Raw genomic sequence first — 14,366 nt, forward strand, 5'->3', positions numbered from 1 at the left:
ACCTTAGTCGGTTCTAGACCTGTCCATGGGCTAGGCGGCCCGGCCCGGCCCGATGGCCCGCCCGAAATATGCGAGGGTTCGGGTAAAAATATAAGCCCAAAATATGGGCTTGGGCAAAAAAATGAGGCCCATTTAAAAAACGGGCCGGGCCTCGGGCACCACTTTTTTGTTTTTTATTTTTATTTTTTAATTTTAAAATACTTTTAAAATAAATTTTTTATTTTTTTATTTTTAAAATAATTTTTTAATGTTTATTTTAAAAATGGGTCGGGCTTATGATATTTTTCCCGGGCCGGGCCTGGGTAAAATTTTAGGCCCATATTTTGGGCCAGGCCGAGCCCGGGCCTAGGCCGAAAATTTTTCCAAGCCCGACCCGGCCCATGGACAGGTCTAGTCGGTTCCCAATCCAATTGGATGATCCAGTCTAATTTAAACAACCATGTTCAAAATCCTCTTAAATAATTAAATTTTTAAAAAATATATTTTTAAAGTTAATTGAAATTAAAATCTAAATTTAGATTATCCAAACAATGAATTTAGATTAATTCAAAATAGTGAATTTCAAATATTGTAACTCCCGGGTCAAAACTGAAATATGACAAACAATGCATTTTAGTATTAATGAAACGGTGCGCAGTGACTTCAGTAAAAACGGGGTGTTTTGAATAAACGTTCGTACGGTTAGTTTGAGCTAATTTTGGATTGTTTTGTTTCCGTATATATATATGCAACTGTAATTGGATGGAGGGTAATGATATGAATATGTTTTATTTGCTTCTTCTCTCTCAATTGCTGTCTTCTCCTTTAGTTCTTTGATTTCTCTCCTCTCTTTCCTTTCTATTCTTCTTTTTCCCTTTTCTATTTCCTATTTTCTGTTTCTGTTCATAACAAATGTATCAGAGCTTCAACGGTTCTCTATGGTTGGGGATGGTGTCAAAAGGATGTGGGCGTTTTGCAGCAGGAGATAGTGAAGATCAAAAGAGAGTTGTCCCAACTCGATGCTAAGCTAGATGCCAAGTTAGAGGCTAGATTCAAAGATTTCAAGGATGAGCTCATGGGTGAGCTACGGTCCAACTTTCATTCCTTATTTGAGTGATATTTTGGGCACTCACATACTGCCATTAGCGACGCAACAGCCTCAGCTAAAAGCAATGGGATTTTTGGGGAGGTTCTCCCTGGATTCACACCTAAAGAACCTATAGAGGTTTCCACAAGAGGCCAGGTTCATGCTCAGGTTAAGTATGGAGATACTCTAAGGCATTTCATTGCTTGTATTGATGATGGTGAACGTCGTGGTCTTAATATGGCTGGCTTTAGGGCAAAAATTTTCCTGGTGATATTGAACTTAGGGTGGGTTTGGATGGGTGATTGGGTGCGGTAACACCGCTGTTTTGACTCTAACCGTAGTTAAACGAACCGCTCATGTAATAACATTTATTAATGAAGATGGGGATATTGCTACCCTTATGGATGATAATGATCTGTATATTGTAATGAGGCAACACCTCAAAATCTTCAGGATTGATGTGCAGCTAAATACTGATAGGCTCGGTAAACCATGTGCTTTAGCAAGCCAAAGTTCTACCCCTTTGAGATTGCCATCTCTTCAGCCTCCATCGGAGGGTTTTAATGTTGCTGCTGCTGGTTCAAGCAAGCAACCTGTAGCATCTTGTGGGAACCCTTGTACCACAATTGATGTTTTTGACCCAGATCCTTTAAGGGATGGTGTCTTACGAGTGGTTATTCCCGAAATCTACAGATGTTGATTCAACTTGCAAGGATAACAAGGAAGGCATATACTTGCGCAATCTCTTTGACACTGGACAAACCTTAAGGGTCTTGAAATTAGAAAGGACATGATATGCCAATAGTTTGAAGGAGAGATTTCGTTCAACCCTGTTTAAAGACCCTATGGCCAAGTTGGTCACTTTGAAGCAACTAGGATCAATGGAACACTATCATGACTTGTTTGAGACTTTTGCAGAGTACGTTGTTAGAACAACAATTGAGAGGCCTATGCAGAAAGAGTAGCATTTTGAAAGGTGGCATGGCTGGACAATGAAGAGGGAATCTTCGCCTATTCGAGATGAATATGCCTCTGTGATTTTCTCTCAAGAAACTGTTTCTTACATCGAATCACTTGATGTGATGTCAGGAAGGAGGATCGAGAAAACATATTAAGGGCTAGGGCTACTAGGAAGGTTGTCTTAACTAGCCCCTTTAGGTTACTGGGTTCTCATCATCTTGGTGTTATGCTGACATTCTCTGTTTACAAATCCAAGCTTCCACCGAGTCTGGCTGAGCAAGAGCTCATTAAAGCAACTGTTGGATACCTTGGTGGAGCAGTTGATGTGGAGTCACTTATGGAGAATTTACTTGGGAAACCTGGAGGAAATTAGGCAATTCTAATGAATGTGTACCATATTACTAACTCTTCAGATCACTTGATCATGTATGGTCACCAAATTCAAGATGATGACCTGGTTTTATTGCATAAAAGCAAGCTTGATTTTGGAGATCCATTTAGAAAGCATCGGATGATTTGTAGGTATCATAATAAGACACCCACATTATGGACTACACTAACCACGACCTTCTCATTCTTTGTGATCTGCTTATTGGTTGGCTATATCTTATATGATACAACAATACACATTGTTAAAGTTGCAGATGATTTCCATGAAATGCAAGAGTTCAAGGTTCAAGCAGAAGTCGCTGATGTGGCCAAATCACAGTTTTTGGCAACTGTTTCTAATGAAATCAGGACTCCCATGAATGGCATCCTTGGGATGCTTGCCTTGTTTTTAGATACTTATTTAAGTTCAACACAAAGGGATTATGTTCAGACTGTTCAAGCTTGTGGGAAGGCACTGATAACATTAATAAATGAGGTGCTTGACTGTGCTAAAATTAAAACGAGAAAGTTGGAGCTGGAAACTGTTCCCTTTGACGTTCGGTCTATCCTAGATGATGTGCTCTCTTTATTTTTTGAGAAATCTAGAAATAAAGGTATTGAGCTGGCAGTGTTTGTTTCTGATAAAGTTCCAGAAATGGTTACAGGAGATCCAGGTAGATTTAAGCAGATAATTATGAATCTTGTTGAGAAGGGCTCATGGCTTTCTGGTGAGGATGGTGGTTTCAAATTACAAACGTTGGACAGACAGCAAAACGGACATGTGTTTAAGTCACCAAAGATGATTCTTCTTGCGAAAAATATTAGTAATGATGAACTCGAGAAAACAAAAGCAGCAGGTTTTGCGGATACTATGATTATGAAACCTTTGAGGGAAAGAATGGTGGTTGCATGTCTTTAGCAAGTGCTCGAGACAGGGAAAAAGAGGCAGCCTGGAAGAGGCATGCTGAATGGATCGTCTGCTACTTGGGAGTCCTTAGACCAACTCAAGAGCATTCTTCCTCAAGTTGATACTTAATGATCATCTTAGGGGGAGAGGAATTGATACGGGTCAAAACTGAAATATGGCAAACGGTGCGTTTTAGTATTGATGAAATGATGCGCAGTGATTTTAGTAAAAACGGGGCGTTTGGACTGTTTTATTTCCTGGATGGAGGGTAATGAAATGAATATGTTTTGTTTGCTTCTTCTCTTCCAATTTTTTTCTTCTCCTTCATTTCTCTTCTATTTCCTATTTTCTGTTTTTATTCCTAACACTCACAAAAAAAAAGAAAATTGAAAATAATAAATACATAAATCAGCTAAAATTTCAAAATTTTAAAATTTCAAAGCGCTATTTAAAAATTATTGAGATTTGTGCTCTATTTATAGATGAAAGCATGAACTTATAAAAATACCCTAACATACTATGTGAAATTTCTAACTTCTCTCATTTCTTTTAGTTGTGAAATTTGAAAATTTCCAGTAACATGTTAAGTTTTTGGGTAAGTTATACTCCAAATTATTAAATTATTAGTAAATTTTCATTTTAATCCTTCAACTTTAAAAAATTATAAATTATTTGTTAAATAATTCAATAACCATTTATAAATTTTTAAAATTAAATCATCAAAAGCATGAGGTTGATGGATGGTGAGATCCTAAATTAGTTTTATCAGTTGATACTTTCTTTCTTTGTCCTTTTCTTCGTAAAAAATTCAATAAAAAACAAATTCTCAAAAGTAATTTTTTAGAAATTCAAGATAAGAAATAATAATAAAAATCACAATAACAAAGTAAAAAAAAAAAACCTTTGCATGTGACTAAAAACATTCGCATTTATATATTATATTATATAAAACATTTTTTCATTTAAATATAAAGTAAACTTAAACAAATAAAAAGAATTGTATGGAAAAAACATAAATAAATAAGAAAAATCTAAACATTACACGTTTATTTATTTGTAGCCTCTTAAAATCAAGCCAAGCGAGCAAGCCGAGTCTCTATATTATCTCCATTGGACTGTTCCGCAGCCCACCTCATTGAAATTTGTTAAATAAATAAGCTTTCAAATATGGGAGGAATGCCTTTTGCATGATTGTCTTTAGATCGTCTCTGTTTTAGGCTCCCTTTGCAGACAATTATAGCTACGAGAGTTTAAACTGACCCAGAGCTTCAAACTTAATCATGGGGATTGCAAGGGCGCAAGATGAAGAGAGTGAAAGAAGGGAGTTTGAAGACTTCAGGAAGACTTTAGTTGCTTTGGCTGCCACGGAAAGAAGCAAAGAAAATGACGACTTCAAAGGCCTAACGAGTTCCCATATCGCCGACCTTGATCTTCAACTAGACAAGCTTGTTTGTGTGACCAGTGGCGTTTCTTTCCTTGGGCTTGCCTTAGTTAATCGTCTTTTGCTCCGTGGATACTCTGTTCGAATCCTTGTGGATAACCAAGGTAACCATTCTATTGTTCAGAACAGCCTGGAATCTGAGAAGGTTCGAAAACCCTTGTCTGATTTAAGGTTGTTGTCTATTTCCCGTAGACTTCTTTATTAAGTGGGTTCTTTGGGTTTGATTCAAAAAAACTGCAGAAGATGTAGAGAAGCTGAGGGAGATGCAAGTTTCAGGGGAGATGATGATGGCTTGTAACAATAAAATATCAGTGGTAATAGCTAAGCAAACTGAAATCCAGGGGCTGATGGAGGCCTTTGATGGGTGTCGTGGAGTGTTTCACACCTCTGCTTTTGTTGATCCTTCTGGCATCTCTGGTTATTCAGTGAGTTTTCCTTCTTTTCTTTGCTATTCACACACATCAAGTGACTAATAATGCTGCAATTTGTACTATGATAGGAATGAACATTACACAAAGACTAACTTTTCTTACATTGCCAAGTTCTTACCCATTGTTTTTTTTAAGTATTCTTTGAGCATATCCGGACCTAGATACGAAGATAGTACAATTTAGAAGAAAAAAAAAGATTAGAAAAATTGAACATATTTTGGACACCTACTTGTATCCAGCACTTCCATGGTTTCACCTCAGTCCAAGTAGCTAAGGAAACACCAACATTATTTTTCGTAGGTAGATAGTTATACTTCCAGGTACGGGATACCATCAGTATATTTCGTAGGTAGATAAATCTTCTTGAGATGAAAGATAAAAGGAATGGGATGAACAAGTCAACTGAAAAGTGTTGCTTTCTAAAAATAAGCATGCCCTTGACGACTTCATTATTGGGTTGGCCTACCGGGTCCAGGGCACCGCAAGTGCTGATAGTGCTATTTTGTGGTCTGAATTCATGCCAAAATCATGAACTTCATCATTCACCTTCTTATACTTACATGTCCTTTTATGCATATGTTCTTTCGACTTTTGGTATCTAATATTTATATTCAACACATATTTGGACATAAATATTGAGTATGATTCTCTAAATATTTGGAAAATTTAAGGATACCCGTACCGAATAACATAGTTTTAGACTCTCTTTAGCACGAAGTTGAAGCTTACTTTTCACTAATAGAAAATGATGCGACCTTCTGGTGTTTTGGTTAGAAATCCATGGCTGAAATAGAAGTGAAGGCAAGTGAAAATGTGATGAAGGCATGTGCAAGAACATCTTCTGTGAGGAATTGTGTGCTCACTTCTTCACTTTTGGCCTGCATATGGAGAGACAGCTCCCAACATGATCTTCCCCTTTTGGTTAATCATGATTCTTGGAGCAATGAAGCACTTTGTATGGAGAAAAAGGTATACCTAATGCAAACTAAAGTACAAATATTAATGCTTCGAGATAAATACGTGGGATGGGCGTCTGTGTTAACTTCGACTCAAAGTTCCCGTCTATCCAGACATAGATACGATTCTCTGAGGACTCATATATCTGTGTCGGAGACTTACACTCAAATTCAACTAATATAAATTCCTTTCAAAATGTGGCAGCTCTGGTTTGCATTGGGGAAGCTGAAAGCAGAAAAAGTTGCATGGAAAATAGCTGAAGAAATGAGCTTAAAACTGACCACAATCTGTCCAGGACTCATTACAGGCCCTCAATTCTCCCATAGAAACCCCACAGCAACTATAGCTTATCTTAAAGGTATTTCTTTTTCATTTTTGACTCACTAATTTCAATTTTTATCTTGAAAAGCTAATTAGATCAGTAACTTGTGAAACTCAGGGGCTCAAGAAATGTATGCAAAGGGATTACTAGCCACTGTTGATGTAATTAGACTGGCTGAGGCTCATGTAGCTGTGTTTGAGGCAATGAACAAAACAGCATTTGGAAGGTACATTTGTTTTGATCGAATCATTGCAAGAGATGAAGAAGCTGAGAAGCTGGCAAGTGAAATAGGGATTCCTCCTAACAGGATTTGTGGGAATTCATTGGAATTTATTCCAACTCACTTTGAATTGTCAAACAAGAAACTTATCAATCTTATGTCAAGAACAATCAGAAACTGGCATGGCCAAAGTTAACCCTAGTGAACTTTCCACTTTTGGTTGTTTTTTTTTAATATAATCAAGTATCCTATATGTCCTTTTTATTGTGCATGAAGATGCTTCTCACATTAATATAATTTGAGTTTTTTTTTTAGTGTAATGCGTTTTACTAGGACATCCAAAACTTATTAATTGAATATGTATTCTAATCAACAAAAGGAATAAAAAAAACAAATTTTTCATTATTCATTTTTCTTATTAATACGAGTATATTATCTTTTTGAAGTTTAGGGATCAATCTAGGTGAGGATTAATTTATGTTCGGAATCAAAATATGTTACAAATATTTCAAGGATTATATAATAAAAGTTAAAAGGTTATTTATTTTATTAATAAATGAGGTATACGTAATACCTCATTCTTGAATAAACTGCATTTTTAATTTTATTTATTTTACTATTAAAAAAATTAGCGTAGCTAATAGAATAACTAAATAATTACACGTAATATATTACGTATATCTCATTGTAATATATAGTGATTAATTTTTAATAGTAAAAATAAATAATTTTTTTTAAAAAAACTAATTGTTTTAATATACATAAGTTAATTTACAAAAAAATCAATTAATTCAAATATCACTATAAATGCACACATAATTTACCAGAGAGAAGCTGTCCTGAAGAAATTCCTTCTGGCCCCATATTGTCCAGGAATTGTTGGCAGCAATAGACACGCACACACACACAAAAAAGCACGTATTCACCACCTTCATTAATTATGTTTAGTACGATTTAGGGTGAGTTTGGATGGGCGGTGCGTTTATCTGCGGTTAGTGTAAAAACAGCGGTGGCGGTGAGATTAGATACTGTAGTGATACTGTAACGTGAGACAAAAAGTAAACTAGACGCACCGCACTCAATCGCCCATCCAAACCCACCTTTAGTGTTTTTTCTTTCTCTTTTTTTCTTTTTTTTTTAATTTTATCTTGTTGATAAACCAACATATTGTTTAAAAAAAAAAGGGTCTGGGGAACAAAAGCAATAACCCAAAATAATTTCAAAATAACATAAATTAGAACAATCAAAGATTTACACTATGATAAAGCTAGAGAAGAACTGTAAAATAATTGTATAAAAATAATAACTACATTTCACATTATATGCAAACCAAGTTTATACTTTATACACATAATTATTTTGGGTAAATTATATATAAGGTCATTAAATTATTTTACTTTTTTTATCATTCAATTTTAAAAAGTTATAAAATAGTCATTGAACTATTTGAAAGTTTTTATTTAAGTTATTAGGTGGTTAAAATCACTTTATATGACCTTTTTTTATTTATACTGCCTGCATCAATCAATCGAAAGCTCTATTTCCTTTTTTTCTACAATTTAGTATTTTTTTCATAAAACAACTTTGAAAGTTAGAAATATACAAACCAAAACTTCAAACAACTTTTTTTTACAATCTTTGACATTAATTGTCATATCACACGAATGGTTGCTTAGAGTTTGCTGGCTTGACTTTTTTAAAAAACATAGTATATTAATAAAAACTTTTGACTTAAATAAAAATTTTCAAATAATTAAGTGTTCATTTTGTACTCTTTTAAATTTAAATAACTAAAATGTAAACTTATCAAGCTATTTTTTATGGAAAAATATTCGTACACTGCCAATAAATTTTTTAAACTCTAGTTCAAAAAGTTAACAAATGTTCTATAAAAATAAAAAAATAAATATTTTAAAAAATAACACACGCAATTTTTAAAAACTATTTATGAAATAAAAAAATATTATTAATTTAAACTTATTTTTTATTACTTTTTGATAGATGCCATGTGAAAGAAAAGTTAAATAATTGTGTAAATATTCGAAAAATTCAACGGAATTAGCTGCCTGCAAGTAAATAAATGGCGTTAAATAAAACACGTGCGATAGAAGAATTCCTACATCACGTGGTGGTGTTAGATGTGAGTGAGGTAGCTTAGGGACCTGGGCCTAGGGTTTTGTAAATGTAAATAAATATTCAAAATGTAGAAAAGAAGGTTGGCCACAAATAACGCCGCTGGCTCCATGTTTCTAGAATTTGTCTTTCAAATCAAGGTGTGTTAGATCTGGTAATTTAATTTGAGATTAGAATTTTCATGTCAAAATTTAAGTTCAAGGATTTAAAATCATACAAATCATTTATGATTCACAACTTGAATTAAAATAAAATGATTCGAAAAAGTTTTTTTATTAAATTTATATCATTTGTTAAATCACTTCAGAATGGATGAAAAAGTTAACGTTTATTAATTTTACTGATATGAAAATCCACGTATGTCACATTAACAATTAATTGATTTTTTAAATTTAAAAAAAATATTTTTTATATGTTTATAACAATTTTATAATTTTATTTTTTTAAATAATTTTTTTTTAAAATGATTGTTGATGTGGCATGCATGGATGCCGCATCAATTAAATCAACAAATGTTAATTTTTTATCCATTTTAAAATAATTTGATAAATAATACAAATTTAAAAATTAAAAGAAATGAAATTAAATGAAAAGTTAAATTGTCCTTTTTTATAAAGTTGGAAGGACGAATAAATTACTATGCTTGTAATAAATTGTATAAAATATGAGATGAAGGAAGATGCAATATGAAGGTAATATAAAAACAATTAAAATGAAATATAATTGAAAAATAACATCAACATATATAAATAGTGAATGATACAATCAAAATAAATATAAAACATTAAGATTTTATATAAATTTATAATACTTTAGTGCATAAAAATAAAACTTTGAATCACAAAATGTATATCTTTTTCTAAATTAAATCATCATAATTCAAATTATATAAAATATAGGATAACAAAATATACAACATCAACACAATATGAATTGCAACACTTTAAACTTAATCTAGACGTTATGGCTGAATTTTGGAAGTCACATTAAAACCATTGAAAATATTTACTTGTTGAAAATAACTAGGTTTCAATTATTTTTATTAAAAACTCCAAATTTTATACCGAGTAATTTAGTATTTGAAAAGTACTTATTAAAACTCAAGTATTTGAAAAGTATCATTATTATTTCAAAATATCGTCTTAAATCATAAAACTAAGAATTTGTAATATTTTTAATTATTTCTTAAAAATAATTTTGGTAAAAATCTTTTGCAGCGGACTTTTGAAAATACTTAGAGAAATCACAAAATTTGTTTAAAATCAAGTAAAAATCATAATTAATTTAAATAAACTCAATAATTCTAAATACTTCTAAATCCATCAAGCATGCATGCATGGCAATTTAGAGTTATAAAGTAAAGGAACAACCCAATAAAAAGTCCAATGTGAGTCTTATAAAGCCCAGTGTTATGAAACTAAAGGAGTGAGATTTTAAAGCTCGGTGTGAGTCTTATAACAAGTTAAATAACACTAAGCACATACTTATCATACAATATAATCAATTTTGTGCACATGATTATGGCAGTGCAATTTTTGTAAAACAATTATGCAATTTTTTATAAAACATCCTACCCATCACCACTACACTCCAAAAAGAGTTCCTCAAAACTCATCCATCCAATCACTCTAATATATGTGGTCGAAGCCACCAATATTTGCAGACAAGATGCCATGTAGATTGAGGATAAACCACCAAATTCACAGACAAACTGCCATGTAAATTGTGGACAAAGCCACCAATATTCGCAGATGATCTTCCGTGTAGGTTGTGGATAAACCACAAATTTTGTAGACAAGTTGTCATATAGGTTGTCGACGAAGCCATCAATTCTTCCTCCTTTTCCACCCCATGCATGTGATATGGCCACAATAAACATATATATACATATTTTTCATTTCAAGATATCACTTGTCACATTAGACATGTCGAAGCATGCAAATAGAATTTCTCAATATATAATATCATGTAGGGCATGTTTAACATGCATTTCATGTATTGTTTCAAGATATCGAAATATCACAATTTATTTGTCATGTAAAATCAATTATGTTATAATACCACATAACATGAGAATGATAATAACATACTTTTCAAACAGTGAAAATCATAGCCACACAACATACTTTTCATAAGCTAGTTGGCTTAGGTTACTTACTTGGTATAATACACATTGATGGGTTTAATCTCCCTTTTCTTTTGGAATACTTTTAGTATTCACATAAAACACAATATAAATAATAATATTTATTTAAATACTAGAATTAATGTATATCTATTTTTATTTTAGATTAGACCCAGACCTGATAATAGATCCAAAGTGAATCACCCTTCTAAAGAACGCCTACACTTGGATCTGATCGATAGGTCACCTACTTATCAACAAAGGTGATTCCTCATTAGGGGTGTTGTTTTTAACGTTTTATGGAATAGTCAATTTTAAAAAACTCTAATAAGCACTTACTCTTATAAAAATCAATCGAAATGCGATCTTGTTTTCGATGTTAGTGACTTTCCGGGTTGGTACCGTTTGGCCCTTCAACATAAAGTAGAATACAATATGTTAATATTTGAAGGAAAATACACTATTTTCTCTATATGCATTCAACCTAAAGGAAAAGAAGAGAAGAAAGAGTGGTTTTTCATTCAACCACTAAATTTACTCTTTATTGGTTGAAACGAGAGGGTCAGAGAATCACCGTGATCTTGAATTGGAGAGGGATGTGAAGCTAGAAAAATGATCACTTGAAAATTGAGTCACTAAATACAACATTTAGGAATAAATTATAAACTAATTGAAATAGATTATATAGGATTTTCGGTTACTAAAGATAATGATAGAGATCGAAAAATGGTGAAGAAAGAGAAAGAATCACTAAAGCTGATGGAGGCACAGCAGCGGTCTAGTGAGAATTCAACAGATGAGGAGGAGGAAAGATAAAGGGTGCGACACTTGAGAGAATAAGGAGATTATAAAAAAAAAATTTAAAAGTGAAGAGAAAAAGATGGTATTATCGATGGTGGAGCAATGTGGTAGCCACGGTGATTAGTGGTGGTGCAAGGGGCGGCGTTGGAGCAAAATAAAGGAGAGAAGTGGCGGCAAGAAGGAGGTCTGGCAGTGGTTCAGTTGGCAAAGAGTGGTGCAAGAAAGGAGAAGAATTAAGGCAATAGTGGTGGAAGGTAGAGGTGTCCATGGCCCGAAAAAAATTTTGGCCCATTTCCTAGGCCCGAGCCGGGCCCGGCCCAAAATATGGGCTTGAAATTTTGTCCAGGCCCGGCCCGAGAAAATATTCCTAAGCCCGAGCCCAGCCCAGCCCGACCTATTTTTTTAATAAACACCAAAAAATTATTTTAAAAATAAAAAAAGTATTTTAAAAGTATTTTAAAATAAAATATATTTATTTATTATATTCGGGCTGGCTCGGGCTGGGCCCGGGCCAAAAAAGTGGTGCCCGAGGCCCAACTCGTTTTCTAAACGGACCTCTTTTTTTGCCCAAACCCATATTTCAGGCCTATATTTTTACCCGAATCCTCCCATATTTCAGGCGGGCCGTCGACACCTCTAGTGGAAGGGTGGCCAAAACAAAGAAAAAAATGAAGAGAAAGGAGGGGCAAGGGAGAAGGTGTGGCAATGATAATAGGAAAAGGGAAAAGATGAAAACAAAAGGTTAATTTCACTATGTGTAGGTACATTGAACCGGCACACAAGGTAAGGGAGGAGAAAGAGGTATGTTGAGGGGACAAAGGAGTAAAAATGGATCAAATAAGGAGTTTAAGGAAGGTTGACTTTCGAGAAAGGAAAGAAATCATCCCCATGCAAGGCAACTTAGTTGGATGGAATGGGGGTTGACCATGCTAAAATTGGCTAAAAATAAATAAATAAAAATTTTGAAAGTGTGGAGACTAATACCTAAAACCCTTAGGAAATCATTTAAGCTCCTACCCACTAGACCATTTAATTCTTTATTCACACTCCTACAACAATTATTTAAAAACATGATGTGACATTTACTAAGGTTTGAAGCAAATTTGCACCAAATAAAAATTAAAGAGAAGGAATGGATTCAAACTCAAATCATCAAGGACAACTCCACCACTATTCAATCACTATACTTGATACTTATCTATTGACAAATGTGCCAAGGTCATCTAAAAAAATTTCGAACGACCATTCTTGGTTCATTAACTCAATTTCTACTAATCCAGTTTTTGAAATGTGATATGAATAGAAAAGTTTTTATTTAAACCGAACCACTATAACAAACAAATGCAATACCCTATGAATTGATACATGATAGAAACACAAAATAGAAAAATAATTAAAATAAAATATGAATTTAACATGAACTAAATGAATAAATATGTTAAATATAAATTTGTATTTAGTTAGTATTTAATTTTTTTTTGGATCTTATCGGTTCTTGCATTTATATTTCGTTAACTAGGTTGGTACCTCTACATTAACTTCTTTAGTATGTGCAAATGTGGCACTGATAGCTAATTTGGTGGTGTCATATGGCAGCCTCTTAGTATGTCACATGGCAAGCATAAATAAAAAAATAAAAAAAAACTTTAAAATATATATATAAATTAATAAAAACTATTTTTTCACATAAAAATAAACCTAGACAAATGGTTGTCCAGATACACCTAAATCTGGACACTCATTTGTCTAGATTAATTCCAAATGTATTTTTAGCAAGTTTATATATTTTTAGTTTTTTTTATAAAAATTCCAAGTTATTTATATTATTATTTTGAAATTAAAAAAATAAAAATTTTAAGATATATAAACTAATAAATATATATTTATAAAATTACATAAAAAATTAACCAAGACAGATAGTTGTCCAGTTTCAAATGTATGTAGACAACTATTTGTTGAGATTCATTCTAAACGTGTTTTTTAGTTCTTTTATTTTTTTATAAATTTTAGTTTTTTTATATATTTATATATTTTATAATATTTTATTTATTTTGTAAATTTGTAAATTATATATTTTTAGATATTTTTTATTTTAAAAATATGATAGCCTTTTATAGAGGGTTATTCTCTCTTTACATCACCTGAATCGGGAAATCATTACATTTGAAACTTTTGAATAAAAATTTTCAGAGAATATATTCTCTGATTACAAAATACAAATTACATAACTATTCACTTGTCTTTTCTTGCAGGGAATATTTGTTGCAGGGAATCTCTTCTGTTCACGCATTATTTTGTTGCAGGGAATCTCTCTTGTTCACGCATTATTTTGTTGCAGGGAATCTTTCCTGTTCACGCATTATTTTGTTGCAGGGAATCTCTCCTGTTCACGCATTATTTCTTTTTGGACCTGGTGATGGTTACCGACGTGGTATCATCTGCAAGATCCACCATTTTGATTGAGGATGCCGGAGATTCATCTTCAAATTCGGAGTCTAATGAGCTGAGCATTTCAGCCATGAGTTTTTTGTATTCTTTTTTGGTCTTGGCTTGAGCTAACATTGCACTAGCTGTCGATTTTGCTTGAAGAAATTTTGCTGTGGTTTGATCCGAGGTTGCGGACTTAACACAAAC

The 14,366-nt window shown here is 32.8% G+C and overlaps 1 protein-coding gene and 1 pseudogene across 1 annotated transcript; both read left to right on the top strand.

Annotated features, from left to right (window-relative positions):
• The first annotated feature begins 770 nt into the window (after positions 1 to 770).
• LOC107926008 (histidine kinase 4-like) lies at positions 771 to 3,598 on the top strand (annotated as a pseudogene).
• Positions 3,599 to 4,331: 733 nt separating this feature from the next.
• Positions 4,332 to 6,987, top strand: LOC107925977 (cinnamoyl-CoA reductase-like SNL6). Its single transcript, XM_016856746.2, has 5 exons — positions 4,332 to 4,847; positions 4,984 to 5,168; positions 5,949 to 6,143; positions 6,336 to 6,489; positions 6,571 to 6,987. The coding sequence occupies exons 1-5, from the start codon at positions 4,583 to 4,585 to the stop codon at positions 6,867 to 6,869; spliced, it is 1,098 nt and encodes a 365-aa protein (XP_016712235.1). The 5' UTR covers positions 4,332 to 4,582; the 3' UTR covers positions 6,870 to 6,987.
• Positions 6,988 to 14,366: the final 7,379 nt, after the last annotated feature.

This window comes from Gossypium hirsutum, chromosome D04 (assembly GCF_007990345.1).
Source record: "Gossypium hirsutum isolate 1008001.06 chromosome D04, Gossypium_hirsutum_v2.1, whole genome shotgun sequence".
NCBI lineage: Eukaryota > Viridiplantae > Streptophyta > Magnoliopsida > Malvales > Malvaceae > Gossypium > Gossypium hirsutum.